This window comes from Cygnus olor, chromosome 6 (genome assembly GCF_009769625.2).
Source record: "Cygnus olor isolate bCygOlo1 chromosome 6, bCygOlo1.pri.v2, whole genome shotgun sequence".
Taxonomy (NCBI): domain Eukaryota; kingdom Metazoa; phylum Chordata; class Aves; order Anseriformes; family Anatidae; genus Cygnus; species Cygnus olor.
In genome coordinates this window covers 16,895,685-16,918,162 of record NC_049174.1, presented here as the reverse complement: position 1 = coordinate 16,918,162, position 22,478 = coordinate 16,895,685, and the positions used below count along the sequence as shown (strand labels likewise).

Genomic DNA, 22,478 nt, shown 5'->3' with positions numbered 1-22,478 from the left:
ACAAGCAACTGTGACTCTGTAAAATAAGCAACTCCTTCATTTATTGGTTTGCCTTTTATGCTAGTGTAGCCAGCACAATATTATAAAATGATTACATTCTATACAGTTGATTACACATGGGGAAGGACGATCATGAACTGAAACTATAGAATTCAAATGTGATCTCCCTATGGCTGTGCAACCAAATCAGACTACAAGACAGTCAGCCTCCATGACTGATACTTAAGCGATAAACGAATAACATCAGACTAATGAGGTATTCTTCAAATTGTGAGGCAAGTCCAGTATAAACTAACAAGAATCTTTGCAATTGACAAGTATTTTAAGACACATATTGCCAGCGCTGTTGTCTGTCTCACACTACTAGCAAGAGAACAAGGAACATAAGTGACACATAAATGAATAATTTTATTTGAAATAAAAAGTTAAACTGTGCATTATACTTGGGGAGAAGAGATGAGGATGAGAAATTGATGGTTTTAGTTGTACCACAAAGATGATCTGGAGGTTGCTAAGATTTCCATGCAACATTATGTTGTAGGAAGTCACCCATCTTCTGACAGATTTAATACTTCAAAAACATATTTCAACTGAGGTACAGTATAGTAGAAAGAACATTTCTAAACCTATTGTAAATATCTCTACATATTTAAAAAATCTTTTTAGAGAAGTTAAACAGGTTTTGACGCTGTTGCATAAGTCAAAGTAAAGGTGCTAACTTGAAACTCCAAGATCGTATTCTCCAATTTTTCTTTGTAGGAAATGCGGGTTAACGACACAGACACATGAATCTGCAGCTAATACTGAACTTCCAGTGATTTATAACCCTTTCAGTCTAGTGCTTCATATGGGGGTACCCACCTAGGGACCTTTCAGTGAAACCACATCAGTTGGCATACTCATCTGTAATGCACAAAGATGATTTTTTTTTTAATGCGTGTAAGTGCCGAAAGCTGGGTTAGGTCATTGTTCTGAAATAGTTACTGGAACCGTGAGAGGATAGGCATAAACAAGACTGAAGAGGGTACGTTTTTATGCCTTTGTTTTCCTCATGTCATTTTCCAGATAAGGAAAAAATGCTTATGTATGTGCTTAACTCTTTACTCTGCTTTATTCTACATCAAATTATTGAAGAAAAACCCTTCTTTTCACCTCTGTTAGCTTGTGGTGACAAAACCCACTAAAAGATACAGGCGATGCCTCTGCTGACGAAGCTACAGAGACGTTTGTCGAACCGCCCGGATTTGTTCTGGTACTCAATCCGAAATAACCTACGCTAACCTACGCCCGCTTCCAAAGGGTGCGAGCTGAGCAGCCTCTGCACAGCCATCTTTCCACAGCACCCCCAAGACAAAAGAGACGCCAGGAGACAAAAAAATCTCCCCCGGCGGGCTCGGGGCCCCTCACGGCTTCCCCGAGACTCGCGCGGAGGTACGCCTGTGGCACGCCGCCCCCCCCCCTTTTTTTCTTTTCCCTGCCGTTAAGCTCTGTGAGGTGCTTCCCTCAGGAGCAGCGCTTCGACGCCCCCCCTCTCCCCACAGCCCTCACGGGCGCCTCTCTCCCGAGGCGGGGGAAGGGAGGGGAAGGAGAAGGGCGGGTGGAGGCTGGCGGCCGTCCTTACGTGACGGGAAGAGGCGGTGCTCGGGCGCGCGCCGCCAGTAACGGCTGCGCGCCGGCGTCTCCACCCCCTCAGCGGGCGGCGGTGAGTGCGCCAGGCCGGCTGCCGGCGTGGGACCGAGGAGAGGGCGGGCAGGCGCTCGGACGGACGCTGGCACGGTTATATCTTTTCTTATCTCACCTCTCCTCCCCTATCCCCACCTTCCCTCCGCGGCTGATCCTCGCTCTCTTCTTTCCCCCCCCCTCACACCTCCCTCACACCCGTTACGGTGGGGACGGGCCCGCTCCGCCGCGCGCGGCCCGGGGCTAACGGCACGGGTGGGGGAGGGGAGGGGCGGCGGGAAAGAAAGGGGCAACGGCCGTGGCGCGCGCTGCTGCCAGCTCTGCACCCCCCGCGCAATCCCCCTCCGCCCTGGTGGCGCAGAGCCCCGAGCCCGCCTTCCCGCCACGTGACCCCCCCCTTCCCTCGGCTCCATATTGGCGCTGGCGGTGGCGGGTGCGTGCACAAAACGGAGGTAACTGCTGAGCCGCAGCCCGCGCAGCAGCAGCAGCAGTGGTGCACTGAGGCTGCAGCACCGCGCCTAGGCGGGAAGACGGCAGGCGGGAGGGGTGGGGGTGCTGCGCGCGCCGTGCTGCAGAGCGGGCTCGCGTAATGGCGGCCGCGCCGTGCTCCTCGCCGCCTCCCTGCGGCGTGGCGCGGGCGGGAAGGGGGGGGGAGGCGGCGGGAGAGGCCGCGCTTCCGCTGCGAGGCCCCGCGGGCGCCGAGGCTGCGGCCGCCATTTCGTGCGGTGCTGTTGGGGGGGGGGCGCTCGGTGCCGTGCCCCGGTACACGTAGCGGCGCTTGCCGTCAGCACGTGTAGGGCCCCTCTAATGGCCGGGAGCAGGGCAAGGCAGCCCTGCAGAGTTTCCCGTTTCCCTGTTTCCACGCCCCCAGCCGCACATGCACAGGAGCCTCGGCATTCTTTCTGTAGCACCCCGCCATGGCCCCGGTGGGAAGCACAAAGGAGCGGCCCTGCACGCAGGCCTTGCTTTAAAACTTCCCCAACGTGAACCAAGTCAAAATCAAGTCCAGACTGGGGCCATCATCCATGCCCTACCCAGAGAGAAATACTGCAATCACATCCCCCTCTTGCTTCTTCTCCCTTTCCTCTCAAAACCTTTTTTTTTTTTAAGCATTTCAAAGTAACTTGAAATGCTCAAAGTATGGTGAGTAAAAATGGTGCAGTGTTTTTTTTCTGGGTTTTGTGACCCTTCCATTGCAAGCTCAGACCTTGTAGAATTGAGAACAGAGACGTGACAGCTCACACTGGTTTCTGTTCCGTTAAAAGCTGAGAAGAAATTGGATCCCTGAGCAAAACAGCTAAAAATAGCTCTGTTTTCCATGTAAGCAATTGTCTTAGTTGCTTCAGGATTGTTGAACACTGACAAATTTGAGGGAGGATGAATTCAAAGCATTTGAACGTGCTTCAGTAAAGTTTGGTAACCCATCACATCAGTTACTAAGCTAATATATTGTTTTTTCTTCCCAGGAAATGTTCCTGTTGGTGTTGGGAATAAACTGCAAATGCACTTAGAGCCGAAAGCCTATTCTTTTGGTGCTTTAAATCTTATGTTTGGCAAGATACACTATATGCACATTAGGTCCAACTTCGTCTTTTTACAGAAAAGATCAATACATCTCCATAGTATTCTCTGAATGGACAAGTACATTTCCATCTTGGGAATGTCAGTTTCCTCTCAACCATTGCTTCTTGTCTCTCTAAGAGAGAGTAGCATTATAAGTTTCTTCTAGTAATTAGGTAGTTCCTGGGAACCATTATAGCAACAAATTTGTTCTGATTACTTCCATTTCATTTCTGTCATTTAAGTTGCAGTATACAACTGCTTCAATGCTAGTTAAACTCAATTGATAAGAACATTTTGAATATTTTAAATCAAAGTGAAAAACAACATGTTGTTGATACAAATTATAAAAATGCTAGTATTTACAGTTGTTTAAGTTTCCTGTGAAAGAAGGCTGCACAGGGCTGTGTACCGGTTTAGCTGATGGTACTCATCAGTAATGAAACAGCTCTTTTTTTGCCCATCATAGCCTTCAGATGCCATCATTGTAGAGACCATGCCTATGAGCTTTATGGTGGTCAGTATGGAGCCCCACTGGGGAAAGCAACAGGTGATGAAATAAGAGAGCATTTGCAAACTTTTAATTACTTAAAAAGGTATCTAGGCCTAGCCCTTCCCTCCCTAATAATTCCAAAAGATTTATTTTGCCATACAGCAACATTTTTTTTAAAAGCCCTTGACTGCTGTGTGATTTGAGGAGTTGAACAGCCTGGGAGGTATTAGGATACCAAGTCCTTCAGCTAAGTCAGTCTAAGTTTTATTTGAAGGATTTCAAGAGCAGGTTCGTATGGCATAGAGAGGAACTGAAGATATTACAAATGCCTTGACATTAGTTCATAAAACCTTTAAGATTCTTAACACCTTCAATCACAATACTCATGATTTCACAGCTCTTTAATATTAAGGTCTTAATTTGAACGCTAATTTGAATTTAAACATGGAATTATATTATTTAACTTTGAATAAATGAGTCATTAGTAAAGACCTACCTGTCTTTCCCTATGCAATAAAACTTCAAAAACAAAAAATGAAAACTAATACACTGAATCTTGTAAATATCAATTATTTTAATGCAGTACAAATGCAATTTTACAGTATCATATTATTTAGTTGATGACTTTGGCTAATGTAATGATTTTCAAGAAACACCTGGCATAATAGTGAATTGTTTCCAAAGATAGCAATATAGCATACTAAGAGAAATCATGTAACAATGATTTTAGGAAACTTGATATTAAAAAAACAAAGTGAAAGCAAATGTGATTTTTTTGTTTGAATGCTTACATATGGATGCATTGACTGAGTTTATCTTGTGAAATGCTTTTTGTAACTTCATTAATATTCATTGATAAAAATTGGGCACATAAATAGAGTACGAAGTAGTAATGAAATATATAATTTGCAAGGAAGAGTAACACAAATGACTAGTGCTACAGATTGCTAGGGTTCAAGTGTTCAAATTTCTAGTTCTGCAAGAACAGAATCTCTAAAGGGTCCTTCCACTGGAGTTAGTGGAAAATATTTTTCAGTACAAAAAACATTTCACATCCTGTAGTGTTCCAGTTTGTAGGCTGCTGGATTACTGATTTCAGTAGGTTACACATAAGATAATTTTAATAAGCATTATTTGCAAAATGTTGTTTTGCAAAAATTTTGGATTTTAAATCTGGAGAAGTAGAATTTGATTTATTATTTACTATGTACAAGTTGTATTCGTGATAGTTACATAAGGCAATATTTGAAATAAGTTGCTCTGCAGATTATAACTTTAGGTTGTACCAAGTTATTCTAACACTTTCACCTGGCAGCAGATGCTCTTTCTGCAGCTACTCTTAGGCAAAATAGGCTGAGGATTTTTACCCTCTGAAATACTTATCTTTTTTATACTTTCATTGCCCCTTTCCCATTCTGTAAAGCCACACCTGTGCATTGCAGCCAGAGAAAGGCCCTACTTCATAGGAATTGGGGTAAGTACTGACTTATCCAACCTGTTTTCTAGGTTTCCTAAATCTAAAAGAAAGGCCGAGTTAGAGTACCCTTCCAAAATGGCTGCTCTTAAGGAAGAGAGAGATGTGGAAGACTACAAGAGAAAAGGAAGACGATCCTCACAGGTGAGAGAATTGCTTTTTTTAATTAAAAACAAGTAGCTTTAAGGGGAAGAGATTAATAAAAATAGTTTTACTTAACTGTTTCTATCTGATGCATTAATTCAGAACTTTTTTTTCTACCTTCTTCATCCCCATAATAGCAGAATAACCTTAAAGTGCTGTATAGTAGTTACAATTTTAAGGGGTGGGATGTTAAGTATAGTGGGGAAACTTTGCTTTTATATTTTTGTTATAACTAAATGTGTAAATGTATGTTTGTGACTAAAGGTGTAATTATTTTTCTTTTAAAGAAATAGATGCATCCTCAGAATATTGGCAGGAACTCGATTCTTTCCTATCTTCACAATCTTTTTTTTAGTGGGAATGAAGACAGGTTCTTTTTTAATAAAAAATGGTTGCCTAATAGTCACTGCAAATGAAAGCGAGGCTGTACTAAGTAAAAATAACTGTTTTCTTTTGCTTCTAGCAGAAATACCGTAGACTGAATAAGGTGCGTAGTATAGAGAAGATGGTGGGGCTGTTCTGGGAGGATGGGAGCTAGTTACTTTGGGGCAGGGTGTGGAAGTGGGAGGGGGGGAAAAGTCTTGATACCCTTCAGAGTATAAACTGAATTTTAAGATTAGCAAAGAGGGTATTAACTATGCTTGTATGGCTTGTAATTGAGACCCTGTTTGATTATATACTTTGATTTATTTGCTTTCTAACGTTACTTTTCCAGGATGCCTGAGTATTTTAGCTAGTTAAGCCCATCTTTCTCTGGTGATCATACACTGCTGTAATGTCAGAGGGTTAGAGTTAAGAACAAACCTTTTCTGAGTTGCATGTATCTGAGTAGCTTATGGTTACTTTGTATTGAAGAAATGTGTGTAAAGTCCTCTTGCAAAGGAATGTTTCAACCCTTTCGCTGCCCTTGGACTTCGGCTAGAATGTAACTGGGGTTCCTCAGCTGCTGCAAAATGAACTTTTGTAGTTTACAGAAGTAGCTTGGCCTGGAATCCACATAAATGCTATAAAGTTTCTAGAGAAAATATTTCACAAAGAAAGTTGATTAACCCCAGTTGTCCACAAGCTTTTGAGCTCCAGAAGTCAGTCTAGGGTTTAGCTGCGCATAAACTTAGGCACAGTGACAGGCATTTTGGGATTAGCTGGTTCCTAAAGATACAGTACATGGCAGGACTTCATGTCAAAACAGGACCTTTAGAGAGAAATGCTGCAATTTCAAAATGCTGATCAAATGCAAAACCCCTGCCACATGAAGGTTGAGTTTCTTGCAAACTCTGAATAAAGGCAATGCATATCTGCAGCAGTATTGTCCAAAAAAATTCTTCTTAATTTTGCCCAGACTGTGATTTTTACAGGAATCACAGGCGGGTGCTAGCTGCCTTTTTTTCATCTCTTCTAAGAGAGGTACAGGCAGACTAAACCAAGCATTTGGGGTTTTAGGTAGGATATAGAAGCCTGTAGTCCGATTTCGATTGTGAGAAAGGGTGGTGCAGAGAGAACTAGACGCAGTCCCAAAATGCCGGCCTTGCCGCCAGTGCAGGCTGTCCTGCTGGCCGTAACGTGGCCCCCCTGCCCTGTCAGGCTAGGCGGGGGCTGCAGGGGTGCTCCTGCAGTGCCACTGCGGTGCTGGGAGGTGCTGGGACGTGGCCAGGGGCTGCTTGTCTGTGCGATCCCGCTCTGCCATGGCCCCACCCCTCCGGCTCCATATTGAGTGTGGAGGAGACAGATCAGATCGCTCACAAAATGGAGGCGGTCTGTGCCGTGCAGGGCTTCGGCTTGAGAAGGAAGTAGCTAGCCATGGCAGGAAGAAAAGCTCCCCGCCTCCGCAGAACCTATTAATGTGTTTGGGAAAGCACTTAAAATGCTTAGGGGGAGGAATGTAGTCTCTTTCCAGCTCCCTGGCTGCAAGCAGGCAGGGAATTACCGACTAGCCCCCCCTCCCTCCCCCCCGGCCCCGGATGGAGTGCTGCAAAATGGCGTGCTGGCCCGCAGCCTCTGAGTGGGAGGGAGCCTGCTGATCCTGCTGAGGCAGTGTCGTAGTTAGGCTAGGGAGAGGGAGAGACATCTTGCTGTACAGGGCTTGCTGCACAGGAAAGGCTGTTGTTGTAACTAGTTTGCAGCGGAAGGATTGAGAAACAGCATCCTGTGTGACAGAGAAGAGCACTCTGAAAGCCCTAGAGATGCTTAACCCCAGCGAGAACAAAATGCCTGAAAAACAACTCATCCCTAACAAAGTACCACCTTTTATTTGTCTGGAGAATTCCTATAACATAGATGTGTTCTGAGGATAATCATTTCTGATGGAAGAGAGAAGTTATAACATCAAGTGTTTTTCTTCCTATATGAGAACTGAAGTTCGTGTGCATGTAATAAAATAAATGGAAAAGGACTTCCCTTTTCCTTTCAGGAGTGACCTGAAGAGTTCTGGGGTCATTCTTTAAATGGAAAAGCAGTCTGACTTGCTAATTGACAACGCCACAGACTTAAGTAGCATTAGAGAACAATAAAAAGCTTTTTTTTCTGAGGTTTCTGGTTTTGGAAAAGTCTAAATTCAATATTAATAATAGTAAAGTCATAATAGATTCCTTTTATTAAGAATAGGAGAGTTTAAAAGAGTCAAGATTCCCAGCTTTAACATAACCAGCTAAAAAGTAAGTAGTGTAAGTAGATTTTAAAAAAATGAAGTTAGCAACAGAAAACAATATTTCACTGAACCTAAAGCAGTTTCTATATACAGTAAGTGTATTAACCCTTCAAGATTTTAAGTTTACATGTAATTAAAAAGGAGATTTTTTAATAATACTTCTGTAGTTCAGACCACTTAGGAGACCACGGAAAGGAAGTTTTATTTTAGTCATGGTGCCATTGACTATCAGATAATCCTGTAGTAATGAAGTTAGTGCCTTAAATAAAAAACTGTTACTAAAAATGCTGGGGCTAGCTCTTGCTCAGTTTAGCAGGTATAAACAAGAGTGAGGATTTGTCCCAGCCAGCTTTTCATAATCTTAGGCATTGTTTCCTGTAGTTCAACCCAAAAGTTATAAACCAATGGATATCTAAAGCAGCATATAATTCCAAAATTTTCTTTTATCATGTATTACATCACAGTATTCATTGCTCTGTAGGGTGGTTGTGTAGCACTCAAAGGGATGTATGCTTTTCTGACCAATACCAGCACTACCGCCACGTTTATTTAAACATGCAGAAGCTAAAGCATTTCACCTGCAGTCTTAAAGCAAGGCATCTATATGTAGAAGTCTGTGGCTGGTTTTATGTAGCTCAGCTCTAAAGTTTGTGCTTCTTAACGCAGCACAGCAGAAACAGTGAAGCCCAGTGTTCATTCCTGCAGCAGAATTGAAGTCATATGTAGCGTAGCTGGTCAGCACTTTGTTGCAGGATGTCTTACACTCACAATTGTACCAGATTGTAAAATAAGATCTTAATATGGTTGCTTGCTAGAAGACTCCTCTCTTTTGGGGATGGGAGAAAGTTGTAAAATGATTTTTGACAAGGGCCTTTCAAATGCACACTAAATAAAATATGTAACAGAGCAGAAACACTAATGCATTTTTAAGCCCACTTTATTTGTTCTATAAACAGGTATCTTTTTGATACTGTAAAGAGTTTCAATTAAACTGAAGTTTCAAGTTTGCTTGTTAAGTTACCAGTCTTACTCCAGTAGTTATCCCTATGCCTGGTCATTGATTAGTCATCATTCAAGACGTTTTTTCTGTAAGACATAAGTCCTTGTTAATTCACATTTAAGAGGTATTGTCCACAACACTGAAAACCAGATTTGTACTTCTCCTTTCTTGATTACATGTGCTTAACTTAGAAATTTATCCAAGTACAAATTTACATTATTAAATAATTTGGAATTGATCAATTTTCTTTAAAATGCATAAAAATAAACTTTTAAAATAGTTTTAAATCAGATAGTCCAAAAGACTAAGTGCTTGATTTGGTCAGCAACCTTTTTTTGCCATTTGCATACTGTGCTCCTAATTTTTTGATTGTTCCTTATGATTGTGCTTCATGAAGTGTTAGAACTTCCCTTTATCTAGCAGTGCTTCATTGCTAATCCCTACAGAGCAATATGCAACTCGAACATAAGATGAGCATAAAACAAATGCACTTCTTGGAGAGGAGGAAAGTAAGCAACTAAACTATTTAGTATATTGAAATCTCTTTACTGTTGTTTGCATTTGAGCATCTTAAGTTGTTAGTTAGTTACTGTTTAATTAAAATCACACCTCGTTAATTGTTAAGCTTATTATGCTGCTGTCTACAACCATTAGAAGACATTGTTTTTATGTAAATGTGTTCCACCTATTTGTAGTTATGTGCACAGATAAGTTTTAGTAAATATGTGAAATGTTAATTCTGTGGTTTGTATTCAAAATATGTATTTGATTTCTGATTTTGTAGGGCCATGAGCCTAAGGAGCCAGAGCAGTTGAGAAAGCTGTTCATTGGAGGTCTGAGCTTTGAAACAACAGATGATAGCTTGAGAGAACACTTTGAAAAATGGGGCACACTCACGGACTGTGTGGTAAAGTGTCCAAAATTAGTTTGTGCTTTTGAAAGGATATAGGTACTTAATCTAGTACAGAAATGCAGAGTGCCCCCTGTATTTTTTTAGGTGATGAGAGACCCACAAACAAAACGTTCCAGAGGCTTTGGCTTTGTGACTTACTCTTGTGTGGAAGAGGTGGATGCTGCCATGAGTGCTCGACCACATAAGGTAGATGGACGCGTGGTTGAACCAAAGAGAGCAGTTTCAAGGGAGGTAAGTTAGGGTTTTAGTTAAGCTTATTTCTTAATTTCTACCTAATTATTTAAAATGCTGAATGTAATTTTTGGTGTTGCAGGATTCTGTAAAGCCTGGGGCGCATCTCACAGTAAAGAAAATATTTGTTGGTGGAATTAAAGAAGATACAGAAGAATATAACTTAAGGGAGTACTTTGAAAAATATGGCAAGATTGAAACCATAGAAGTCATGGAAGACAGGCAAAGTGGAAAGAAAAGAGGCTTCGCTTTTGTAACTTTTGATGATCATGATACAGTTGATAAAATAGTTGGTATGTAATTCTTTAATGAGAAATGACTTGCAGGATAAAAGTGTAACTTGAGCTTTCAAAAAAGCAATGCATGGAATGTAAGATGTTGGCATGATGAGCTATTTGACTATTGTGAGCAATGGGATAGCTTTAATATTCCTTTGAAAACTGGGGTCATGCCTTACAGTAGCTTTCTATGAGAGTTGTACAGCATATTGCTTTCAGTTATTTGAATTTCTAATGCTGTCCTTTTTCTCAAATTTTCTCTAGTTCAGAAATATCATACTATAAATGGACATAACTGTGAAGTGAAAAAAGCACTCTCAAAACAAGAGATGCAGACTGCTAGCTCTCAGAGAGGTAAGTTTGGAGTTAGGCAGGGTTATGTTACATGACTGGTTTTCATTTAATGTAATTTAAGCAAAATATTTTGTAGGTCGTGGGGGTGGCTCAGGCAATTTCATGGGTCGTGGAAATTTTGGAGGCGGTGGAGGAAACTTTGGCCGAGGAGGAAACTTTGGTGGAAGAGGTAAATGACTAGAATGTTTCTGTAGAACGTGATTTCCACATTTGCCGAGTCTTTTTTCCTGAACACGTGCTAAGTGTTTAAGCCAACAATCTCATCTGTTTTGTGTTCCAGGCGGCTATGGGGGTGGTGGTGGCGGTGGTGGGAGCAGAGGAAGCTTTGGGGGTGGTGACGGATACAATGGATTTGGTGATGGTAAGTGTATTGCTCCTTCTCCCTGCCTCCTGCCAGCGTAGCCAGCTCTAAAGTCTTACCTCCACATTGGACACCAAGTCTACTTTAGTGATAATGTACGTTGCAGTGCTGTGAAGAGTCGAGGTTTTTGATTTCCCTACAAAATTATGGGTGAAAAAATACTCCCCTATATTTACCCTTTGACCTCATGTCATGAGGTCACGTAGCAGTTGTTTGTCATTGAGAAAATTGAATGAAGATACTGGCATCAGCTGAGATTACTAAAACTAAACAAAGCAGTGACCACCTGGCATCCCAGAAGTCTTTTCAGTCAACTCTAAGACTTGTTCATTACTATCTTTTCATGATGAAGTTGTAACGAGTATCCAAAATCCATCTGAAGAGAAGTGTGGAAGCTGCCAAACAGCTGTGATAGTAGCATTTTCATGTGTGTGGGAGGGAAATAGGGGAAGCGGCAAGTAGTTGTTTGTCGTGATTGTGTAAGCGGTTACATGTAGTGATCCTGAGTTCTTTGGGACTGTTTCCCAGTTCACAAGTACTCCATTGATATGTCTGAGAAAAAGTCAACATCTGGAATATTAAGTCTTTTGGGTACTCTTGGTGACTTGGAAAAAAAAAAAAGCATCTGGTAGCTTAGACACAAGTGTAAATAAAGTTGTATGTCTGGATAAAAAATATAAACCAGAACTATTTTGAGAGCTTTGCCTACTGAGCAGTTTTAGTTCAGAGGAATAAAGAGGATGGTTTACAGTAGTGACAGCCACTTGTGCAAAGAGGCAGCTATTACATGTTGTATATCTGTGTACTGTGCATGAGCTAGAAAACTTCAAGGATCATGCTTCTAGGGTGTAGACATAAGCTAATGCTTCTTTGTTTGGATTAAACAGTTCAGGTAAATGATGCAACCACAATGAATACACTGCAAGGGAAACACTGGGACATTTTTGTGTGCTTGTGGTTTTTTTTTGTGTGTGTGTGTGTGTTAATGGGCTTTTTTTTTTTTAACCAATATTTAGCTTTGATGTGCTTAGTTTGACTTTTTTTATATTCAAAGGTGGTAACTATGGAGGTGGTCCTGGGTATGGCAGCAGAGGAGGTTATGGTGGTGGTGGAGGACCAGGATATGGAAACCCAGGTGGTGGATATGGAGGTGGAGGAGGAGGATATGATGGCTACAACGAAGGAGGAAATTTTGGAGGTGGTAAGATGACAGCTCTAATTAACCAAACCTTTTTTTTTAGTCAGGTTTGAGTAGTACAGTGGCTGAAGTATGGTGCTGCGTAAGATGAGTTGTACAATTAGGTGTTAATGCAGATTAGTGTGTTAAACAAGGAAAATTCCCTTCTGGATCAGCTTTGCTTAAACTATAAAACGTTACTTTGCCTGTAACTTACTTTTCTAAAAGCAGCTGCTGTAAATCTGTGTGTGGAAGTAGAGTAGGAGAATTCAAACTTGACCACTTGAAATATGGTGGTGTTGTTGGATATCTGTTCACACCACGTAGGTCATGTCCTTCATAAGGACTAAATGTTTAAAGTTATGCTTTTTGTTTAATTGTGAAACAAGGTACTCTGATTAATTTTTTTATAAAAGAGGTTCTTTTGCCAATTACACATTCTAATTGGACTAACTGGATGCCATTTCATTACAGTACTCTTTTACAGTGTTAACTAGTGTAAACCCTCGATGAGTAGATACTATCAGGGAAGACATTAAACAAAATCAAAATAAATCTAGCTATGTCCTGTTAAATGATCAGTTTAGCCATGTTCCTGTTCTGTGTTGTCAGTGTTAATTTCCTTACAGGAGTTTCTGAATGCTAAGGTTATTTTTTTAGACCTGTGGTAACTTCTTTAGAGGCCTTTAATGTCAGATGTTTCCGATTAGAATATACCACAAATACTAAAACATACGACATTCTTACTGCTTCTTTCCCAAGAATTCTAGAAAAGAACTTGCATGGACCTAGTGCAAGTTTGGGCAGTTTAGCTGCAAAATCTGCTGCATATTATATTAGTACTCTTCGATGTAATGGGTATGCAACATATACAGCTCTGTCACGTTTTACAGCAAATAAATTGTATACTTGGCTTGTAGTTTACATGATTGTCATACATGCAAAGCACTGAGCAGTGTGGAAGGCTGGCAGAGAAACTACTGTGCTTTCCTGAGTTTGGAGGCATTAAATTTGGCCTCTTGTGGTGACTTCAAATTGCAGGTCAAACCTGTATGAGCTTTCTAATATAGCCTGCTACTTTTCATTTTCAGTGAAATACCAGTTTCTAATCTTAGAAATGCTAAGGGTTTTCTGTAATTTGCACATTGTGAGTAGAGGAAGCACCCACAATGCTTACAGTTCTATTCTAAAATGATGTAAAATACTGATAATTACACTGAAATTAATAATCTTACAGACTTCATAAATTCACACACCTGCTTTTGTTTTAGGTAATTATGGTGGCAGTGGAAACTACAATGATTTTGGCAATTACAGTGGACAGCAGCAGTCTAACTATGGTCCCATGAAAGGTGGTGGCAGCTTTGGTGGTAGAAGTTCAGGCAGTCCCTATGGTGGTAAATAAAATTCTGTACAGAAAATACTTCTTTTGTTTAAACTTCCTTGTTATTAATCTTAAGTTTCAATATGTACCCTGTTTTCTTTGTAGGTGGTTATGGATCTGGAAGTGGAAGTGGGGGCTATGGTGGTAGAAGATTCTAAAAATGCTACCAGAAAAAGGGTAGGTGTAATTCATATTTATAATGATGATGAATAATGTACAACTGTTCACTGAGAGTAATAATTTTCTTATCCTGTATTCAACAGGCTACAGTTCTTAGCAGGAGAGAGAGCGAGGAGTTGTCAGGAAAGCTGCAGGTTACTTTGAGACAGTCGTCCCAAATGCATTAGAGGAACTGTAAAATCTGCCACAGAAGGAACGATGATCCATAGTCAGAAAAGTTACTGCAGCTTAAACAGGAAACCCTTCTTGTTCAGGACTGTCATAGCCACAGTTTGCAAAAAGTGCAGCTATTGATTAATGCAATGTAGTGTCAATTAGATGTACATTCCTGAGGTCTTTATCTGTTGTAGCTTTGTCTTTCTTTTTTCTTTTTATTTTCCCATTACATCAGGTATATTGCCCTGTAAATTGTGGTAGTGGTACCAGGAATAAACAAATTAAGGAATTTTTAACTTTTCAATATTTGTGTAGTTCAGTTTTTCCACATTTAGTACAGAGAACTCTATAACAGAAATAAAATGTAGTTTAGGGTGTTTCCTTGTTAGTTAATAGAGAGGATTAATGCATTTCTCAATTACTATTTTGTATTAATTTAAAGTTAACAATAGAAACACCTATTGATTTGCAGTCTTAAAGGGGTCTAGTCTCAGTGTATATATGTAACTGTCCTTGATATGAGTTACATAGGCATACAGAGGGAAAACATCTGTATGTTGCATTATAGTTTGTTCAGATGTATAACTAGGATTGAGTTACTCAAATTAGTGTTTGTGAATTATAGAACTAAGCTTTACCTTCAAATGAAAATTTCAAATTACTTTTTGGTTTGTGCATATTTTTTTAATTTGTAGTTCTGTATTAGTACTAGCGCTTCAAGAAAATAAGGCATGATAAATATTTTAACAAGACCAACTTTAGTCACATTCAAGCTGTCTACCGTCTCCTTTGAGATGTATAAGGGATAACTGCAGTTGCTCAAGTTCTGGGTGAAGAGAAAAAGAAACTTGCTTTTTACCTTTTTATTTATTGTAATTCCCGAGAAGTTAAGGTGGGGTGGGAATCAAGTGCCTGTTTCCTTGGGATATACAATGATTCTGTTTCAATAAAACTATACTTTGGGGAGGGTGGCTTGGAATTTTCATCCCCTTCCTTTCTCCCCATTTCCCTCTCCCTCACACCAGATTGTGCTGTTTCAATTAAACAAGGCGTCATAGTGAGAGTAATAGGTATGTTCCTAAATAACTTAATGGCTATATACTTTCTTGCATGCACCCTAGGCAATTTTCTGGACACATTCTTCTGACTGGGAGCCAAGGGTAGCACAGGTGTAATCACTGACAGTCCCAGGTAATGCGTTCCAAAAGCCCATTTTCGATGGGCTCTCTTAAGTAGCATAGTCCTCAAGCTTTTTCCCTTATGAATATCTAAGCTCAGGTAAGAGCCTGAAGATGAAACAAAACATGATCTAGCTGTATTTTACTGACCAGAAACGCTTCCCACAACATAGAATGGTACAGTCTTAAGTTTCCATAGGCAGTATGATAGTGTTTTACAATTTGATTTGATGCACTGGAGTAGCAAATCTTATCAGCACATATGGCTAGAAATTGTACTTAATTCTCACTTCTGACCTCCAAATTAAGGCACTACAGTCTGTGCTTTTGTCAGCTGACGTGACTTCTCTCTCAACTATTGCCAGGACAGTGCTTTCTGACAATTCAGAATCAGAAGAGTAGGGACACAGTCAATAGAAGAAATATTCAGACACTTGACAATATGTGATTGATATTGGAATTACTCACACCTGTTTCACTTCTGGGTCAATGTGCAGTATAAGGTAAATGCAATTCCAGTGTAGGAATGAATCTGCAAAGATGTATGAAATGACTCAAGGCGTAATCAGTCATATTAATAATGAATTATAATTTTAAGAAGTATTAGAAAAATGAGTGTGTTGTTTGAAAAAATTAAACAATGTTATTTAAACAATGTTATTGGAGTGTATTTAGACTGCAGTACACTAAAACAAGGAACCGCTGTCAAGATGGTAGCCTCCAAACTGGATTTCAAAGTCTGCTTATTCTTTTCTGTGGAGTTTTAAACTATAACTTAAAGCAAGAATTGCTGATTTAGTGAACACTTCTGTTGTTGTACATAATTTGGGATTGGGTTGGGGTTGGGGTGGGGGTGGGGAGGTTGTATGTCAATAAAGGCATTTTTTTTAAATGACCCCTTTGGAGTTTGAAAACACATTCAAAACCAAAACACATCTCACTAGGGAGTGAGACACCTAACTACTGACCTGCTCTGTATACTACTACACCTAGAAGATGTGTAGACTTGTAACTGGGGCCTGCATCTGATTGCAGGGACAACTGGAGGTTGGGTTTGATGTCCCTTCTGAAAATTGATCTGGTATTTCTAAAATTTTTTAGAATGTATTGACAGTGTTCTTTTTAACAGGGCCTCTTGTAGCTGTACTGTGACAACAATGTTAACTTTGAAAAATAGTGTCATAATAAACTTTATGAACAAGATCTGTATGCAACCTTTTAAGAGATGGAGTGTGTAAGTGACCGCTTTGTAGGTGGGTGGGGTAGCTTAGCTGTTGTTTGTGATGTGGAAAAAGTGTAAGCTGTGAGGACAGTGATTAACCAGTTTTAAAGAACCTAGGATGTACTTCTTTGATCCATACTTTGCTAAGGAGACTCGTAAGACAGGACTTCAGCAGCCTATTGAGTATGGAGAAGTCAGCATAATTAAAGAATGACAAGGCAGCAGGAGCAACAGCTTCAACTTCCAGAAAAGTGAAGGCATAAGATACTGTGCTGATAGTGAGCAGCTTTCCAAAGGCTAGTTAAATCCGCTTATCACAGCTGAAATGTCGAGAAGAAAGTCTAGGAAGAGTTCTTCACCTTTTGGAACCTCCTTGAGTGATAGCTACTTGAGTTGACTCAAAATCAATAGGTCTAGCATTTAGACCTGAAAGGAAGGGCAATGAGAATAGGTAAGGTTTGCCTTTAAATTTTTCATGAATTAAAAAGAGTAGTGGGAGGTTTTTTAACAAGGTAAGAGTAATTTCTTTAATTTTCAGGTTGAATGAGAAGCTGCTGCTTGACAAAATGGGGAATGTCTTGCACATCCTCTTCAATTGAAGGTTTCTGACTGGGTAAGATTTGTAGTGCATAGTAAAACACGTGTTTAATGCTCATTTCCTTCTTAGGCTTTCCTTTACCAGCCTTTTGATAGTAGGGAAAGCCTTAAGTATAAAGGAACAAGTATTCCCGTGTATGTCATCCAGTGTTTCTTGTTCTGGATTAGGGGTGTCTGCTGACATAACTGCTGTTCAAGAATCTTCCTTTCCTGGCAGGTACAAAATTGCTGTGTGTCACAGATCAACAAAAAGAAACGATAAATGTTTTGAAATACATTCTCTTAGTTACCATGAAGAGTGTGCAGTCTGCTTTTGAAAAATTGTACTTTAACTTGTAACAGAAATGGAAGCCTTACCCAGTGTGATATGAAAAGGTTATGACACTCTTAAGCAGCTCATCACAATTCACAGATTGTATTGATTCTGCACTAATTCCATAAACACGTTTTGCATTTATTAAAACAGAGGTTTCCATCATAATAAATTAATTTTAGCTTACCAAGCGAATTTGTATTCAAATGTAAATATCTAGTTCCCTTTCAGATTTTTGGTGCTTTCAGGGTAGTTTAGTGGAGGCTAATATTGATGAGTGATACTCAGCCGAAAGCACAACTGTATATGGATGAATGGCAATAAAATAACTTTTCATGGAATCTGATTTATATGCATGTGGGTTCTTAACTCTTGGAATGTGTATTTCCTGTTCTGTATTATGGACTGTTACAGGTATGGGGTATTCCAATTCCTTTTTGGATAGTAGTTACCTATTTTAACTTATCAGCACATATTCACATCTGTGCAGTATTCCTGCAAAAATCTGTTTCTATTTTAGTTGGTTATTTAGTGTTGGTTATGCTTAAGTTACTCAGAAAAAGGCAAATTGAATACATGCATTTCAGTTTAACTCGGGCCTTAGGAAAATTTGCAGACTGATTCCACTAGTGAAACTTGTTACTGGCTGTCTGTGAATATCTAGAAAGCAAACTTCACATTGTAACATGTACAATCAGAAGTTAACTTGAAGTATTTTACAATGGTAATGTGCAATTTTCATATAATCAGGAGCTACTTACTAAATGGAAATCTCACAGTTAGTGTATACTTAAAATACTTGCCAACATTTTATTTTACTTAGCCAAGGTTGAGCTAAAATTCAAACCTGCTGCAGTGAGGTCCCAGTCTCTCCTTTGTGTAGTATACTAGATAACTTGTTGCTTAGGTGATGAGCTTGCTTCCTTACCAGAGGTGAAATACACTTTTCCTCTGCTATGCAGAGGTGCTCTTGTGAACTCATCTAGTCATGTAAAGGTAGAAATACATAACAAGGAAAAGCATTAATGTGGCTTATGCTTACTCAGTTACAGGCAAATGCTTTTGTACCGCGGGGAAGGAGGAATGTTACTTTTTTTTTTTTTTACAGCAAAGCAAAAGTTTCTGGTTTGCATCCCATTAGAGGCCTGTGTATAAATTTCCTTTCCATACTGTGCTCTTGAGGGTTCTTTTTGCACTAATTGTGTAACTAGATACTCACTTTTAGAGTTACTTTCACACTTGGATTTACAACTCTTACTGATTGATTTGCTTCATTTCAACGATATCCTTTTTTTTCTCTCAGAAATAAACCTTGTCAAAGATGAATACTTTAATACATTAATTCTTAATACTGAGGAATATTTGGTCAAGTGTATCTTTGTCCAAGAGGCACTTCCAAGAGTTAAGAATATTATTTAATGACTAGGTTTTTCTGTAGTAGTTGCTATTGAAAATAGCAGCTGTAAATGGAGATGTGAATAAAATTACAAAGCATTGGTCCTTAGGCTAGAGTTCTACGTGACCCTATTTAATACCTAGAGCTATATGTTAACTTCAAAGCAAATCATACTTTCAGGTAATAAACATGTATTTCTCCAAAAGGAGTCCAGGCAGATGCAGATTTGATAAATGTTTTATTAGATAACAAATTAATCACAGTATCTTAACTTTGATATCCTTTGAATATTTTAAGGTGGGAAGGGGAATGCTCCTGGTCTTTCAAGTATCGCTTGTGTGATGTACTGACTTGCTGCTGTCTTTGGTTCCTGTATTTAGGACGTTAACTTTTTATTCATATACTGTCTATACTGCAATGGAATATTCACTTACATATCAATCTGTGGTCTCTGACAAATATGTGTATCTTGTGTGGAGCATGAAAGATCTTGAGTATTACTAAAATTCAGATATCTGATGGATCATTCTTTTTCTGCTGTGGGTACTACAGGTTGACATCTCTATCTAAGATTAGCTTTTTCCTCAACTAAAGTAATCCAAGTATCTCCGTAGAAGAAAAATGACCTTCATGTAGAAGATAATATCGCAAGATTGGAAACAGAATAACATATTTTAATAACTGGCAAAGACTTGAAGAGCAATGGTGCTAGTATGGTAAAATCTTATAACTTGTGGTTAAACAAGTTTAAAAATATGGAAATTAAAAATTTCAATATAGTCCATAATGGATTGAAATTTGTTTAAAATTATTTCACTTTTGTATCAAAATAAAGTGTACATTGTCAAATGACTTAAAATCTAAAATGTGTTGCCATCACCTTTTTTTGTTTAGTGCTGTGAAGAGCACAAACTGATCTTAAATTGCAACACACTGGCAGGATCATCTTTCCAACTGGGAACTGCGAGTCAGAAGTTAACCTTGATTCAACCCAGCTCCTGAATTTTCGTTTTAGCAGCTTCACAACTTTAGCAGCTTCACAACTGAATGACTTAATAAAGAAATAAATGGTTTGCATATGGAGACATGTCAGTGTGTGAGGGCAACATTGGGGTGCATTAGAACTTACAGGACTTGGCAATGTCACTGGTCTTTCCCAGGTTTGGGAGCACATTGTACATTAGTCATAGTAATAAATGAAGGCTACAGTTTGCAAGCTGATATTTTCATGTATACCAAAATGATTAATGTGGAATACTTCTTTAATGATGTTGGGTGTTTTGATGTGAGTACAACCAACTTCGTGTTCATATGAAAAGTACTGCTTTCACCTGAATGCATGTTGTTGCAGTCTTAAGACTGATTCTTTGCGAGGTGGAATTCAAACAAGTTTTCTGCATTAGCTGCAGTTTGTTGGGTGGGAATATATATATATTTTTTATTGCTCTTTTCATCTTGGTAATGGAGTAAGTATCCCTATGTTGTTTTATAAATGTGTGTAGTACAAATATAGCAGCCTCGGCAAAGGCTGTAAGCATGTTTGCCATAGGCTTTTGTGTTAGTGCTAAAATAAATACCAAATTAAAATGGAGGGCAGGGTTTTACCAAGGTCTGGTTTATACCTAATTTGTGATTAAAATATTTATGTTGTATGTAGAGAAAACATTTTCTCTACAACCTGGAGACATTTTATAGCCTAGTTAATGTGTGTGTGTGTGGGGGGGGGGAATATTTTCCTTTTTAGGTTCTCTGCTGTTAGACCTACCTCTGTGTTAGAGCTGCTGTGTGTTAGAGCTGCTGTGTATCACTGTTGAAAGATGGTTCAGGGCCATAGCTCAGTGTGCTTCTTCCTTAATGCTTATGCTCTAAGATGTTAAGAATGACAATTTTAGATTGTCTTGCTTTAAATAGCACTGGAGTCTCACATTCCTGTAGTGTTTCAGACAGGCTTGGTAACTGCTAGCAGTCTCCTCCTACTGCTTTCCTAGGCAGTGTTGAGTGCAAAGTCAACACAGATGTACTTGAACAACAATAGTAAGAAAAATACCCCTCACTGCTGCAGTATCTTTGATTTAATCTGGTGACCAGCTGTGCTATCTAGAGCAAATAAAGCTGCTTCATCCATCAAATCTAAATGCTGTTTTTTTTTTTCAACCATTGGTATTGACCATTTGCTCCAAAAAGAGGAGTCTTGTGTTTGGAGTTCTTGTGTTTGGAGTATGTCAAGGACTGTACAGTGGGATGGACTGACATGCTGTTAACAAGGAAGAAGGCTGGTAAAGGTAAGTAGCCTCAAAGTGCCAGTTAGGTCACCTAGATTTCCATTTCCTGATAAACATCACCTGCAAAAATAAACATTGCTGAATGTAGAGGGCAGGGTTCCTACAGCTTCCAGGGATGTTGCACATCTGAAGTGACAGTTTTTGCACATGACTGAGCTTAGTGCGCTCACATTACAAAAGAAGTCTGTCTTTCCTGCTTTCTTTGTATGGTTGTGAGCTTGCCCTTGTTGCAGTATGTGTAAGGAATGTCTGCTTTGCTCCACCAGTGTAACCTTCTGGGGAGTTAGTAACCCAAATCAGCATTTAATAAACTACAATTAGCATGAGATTGGGAATGTGCAGCTATCAGCAAGGCAAGGGATGGAAGCCAGTTCTTCCCCTTTTGGTAGCAGTGAGCTGTTATATCAAGTTGGGCCATCTCAGGGAACTGCAGTGTTGCAAACATTCACTAAGTACTTCAGGAAAGGGCCACAGCAAATCTCTGCAGTTGGGTAAGCCTGGAATGCCTGACCAGAGCAGCCAGGCCTCTCCAGGGCTGCCTTGCTTGGAGACCTAACTGAACAAGAGCATCTTGCCAGTACAATTACAATTATTCAGGGCTTAATAGCTTTCGTTCTGTAGGATAAAAAAAGAGACCTCCATGTTATTCTTTAGCCATGTTACATGAGATTAAAAGTTAGGATAGCGTTTTTCTTTACTCCAATTTTGAACTTTTCAGAGGTGCTTTTGAGAATTAGTTGTTCTTCCCCTTTTTATAAATAATGCAGAGTGGAAACTACCATTGTTTTTGCCCAAGGACTACCCTTCCCCCTGCCTGCAGTCACAACGGTAAAGATCATGGATGTAACAAGTGAAATCATTGTTTCCTAGCAGAACTTTTGACTAACCTGATAAAGTGCTAACACAGTTGATGTGTTTTTGAGAACAGTGTTTGGAGTTGTCTGATGCTGTTACAACACCAAAGCAGAATTTAGGTCAGTTTGATAAAATGACACTACCAGTTTTCATAGCATGAACTTGAATTTCCAGATTTTTAAACAATTTGTAAAGTAAAATTTCAAGAAAGACAGTTTTTCTTGTGTATCTATTGACCCCTTCATGACTTCACTGTGTCTGCTGCCTCAGATACATACATTTTGATGCAGGACCTTACTTCGGAAGGTTTGAACTAAAACAGTATGAAAAGTTGTGTAAAACTGTTACCTGTGCTCTGGATCTTTAAGGACAGGCAGGGCTGGAGCCTCTGACAGCTGCATACTGAAGTGAAGAGGACTGTCTCCTGGTACTGGCACTATGCCATTACATTGTCTTTTAAAGAGGACAGTCAATAGGATCATGGTTCTTGCCATCATGTAACTACCTTATTGGTAAAGCTGTTGTAACTGAACTGCTTTCCTACTCCTGGCTCTTCTCTGGTTAGCTAAAAGTTGCACTGCAGATGAAGCACAATAGAGACCATGT

General features: G+C 39.7%; 1 protein-coding gene across 35 annotated transcripts; it reads left to right on the top strand.

The window, feature by feature from the left end:
* Nucleotides 1–1,575: 1,575 nt before the first annotated feature.
* HNRNPA3 (heterogeneous nuclear ribonucleoprotein A3) lies at nucleotides 1,576–19,812 on the top strand. Of its 35 annotated transcripts, XR_005821184.1 has the most exons (14): nucleotides 1,576–1,776; nucleotides 5,240–5,351; nucleotides 5,815–5,838; nucleotides 9,780–9,902; nucleotides 9,993–10,139; nucleotides 10,222–10,432; nucleotides 10,682–10,771; nucleotides 10,833–10,940; nucleotides 11,052–11,132; nucleotides 12,187–12,333; nucleotides 13,581–13,706; nucleotides 13,799–13,870; nucleotides 16,968–17,042; nucleotides 19,288–19,812. XR_005821184.1 is itself a non-coding variant. In XM_040561954.1 (13 exons), exons 2-12 carry the CDS (start codon nucleotides 5,286–5,288, stop codon nucleotides 13,849–13,851), a joined length of 1,176 nt encoding a protein of 391 aa, XP_040417888.1. In that variant the 5' UTR covers nucleotides 1,576–1,776; nucleotides 5,240–5,285; the 3' UTR covers nucleotides 13,852–13,870; nucleotides 16,968–19,812. The 35 variants fall into 35 exon arrangements, 31 of the variants coding, with proteins under 31 accessions (XP_040417888.1, XP_040417903.1, XP_040417900.1 ...); XR_005821185.1 differs by lacking the exon at nucleotides 5,815–5,838 and having other exon boundaries at nucleotides 12,187–12,330; XM_040561954.1 differs by having other exon boundaries at nucleotides 16,968–19,812.
* Nucleotides 19,813–22,478: the final 2,666 nt, after the last annotated feature.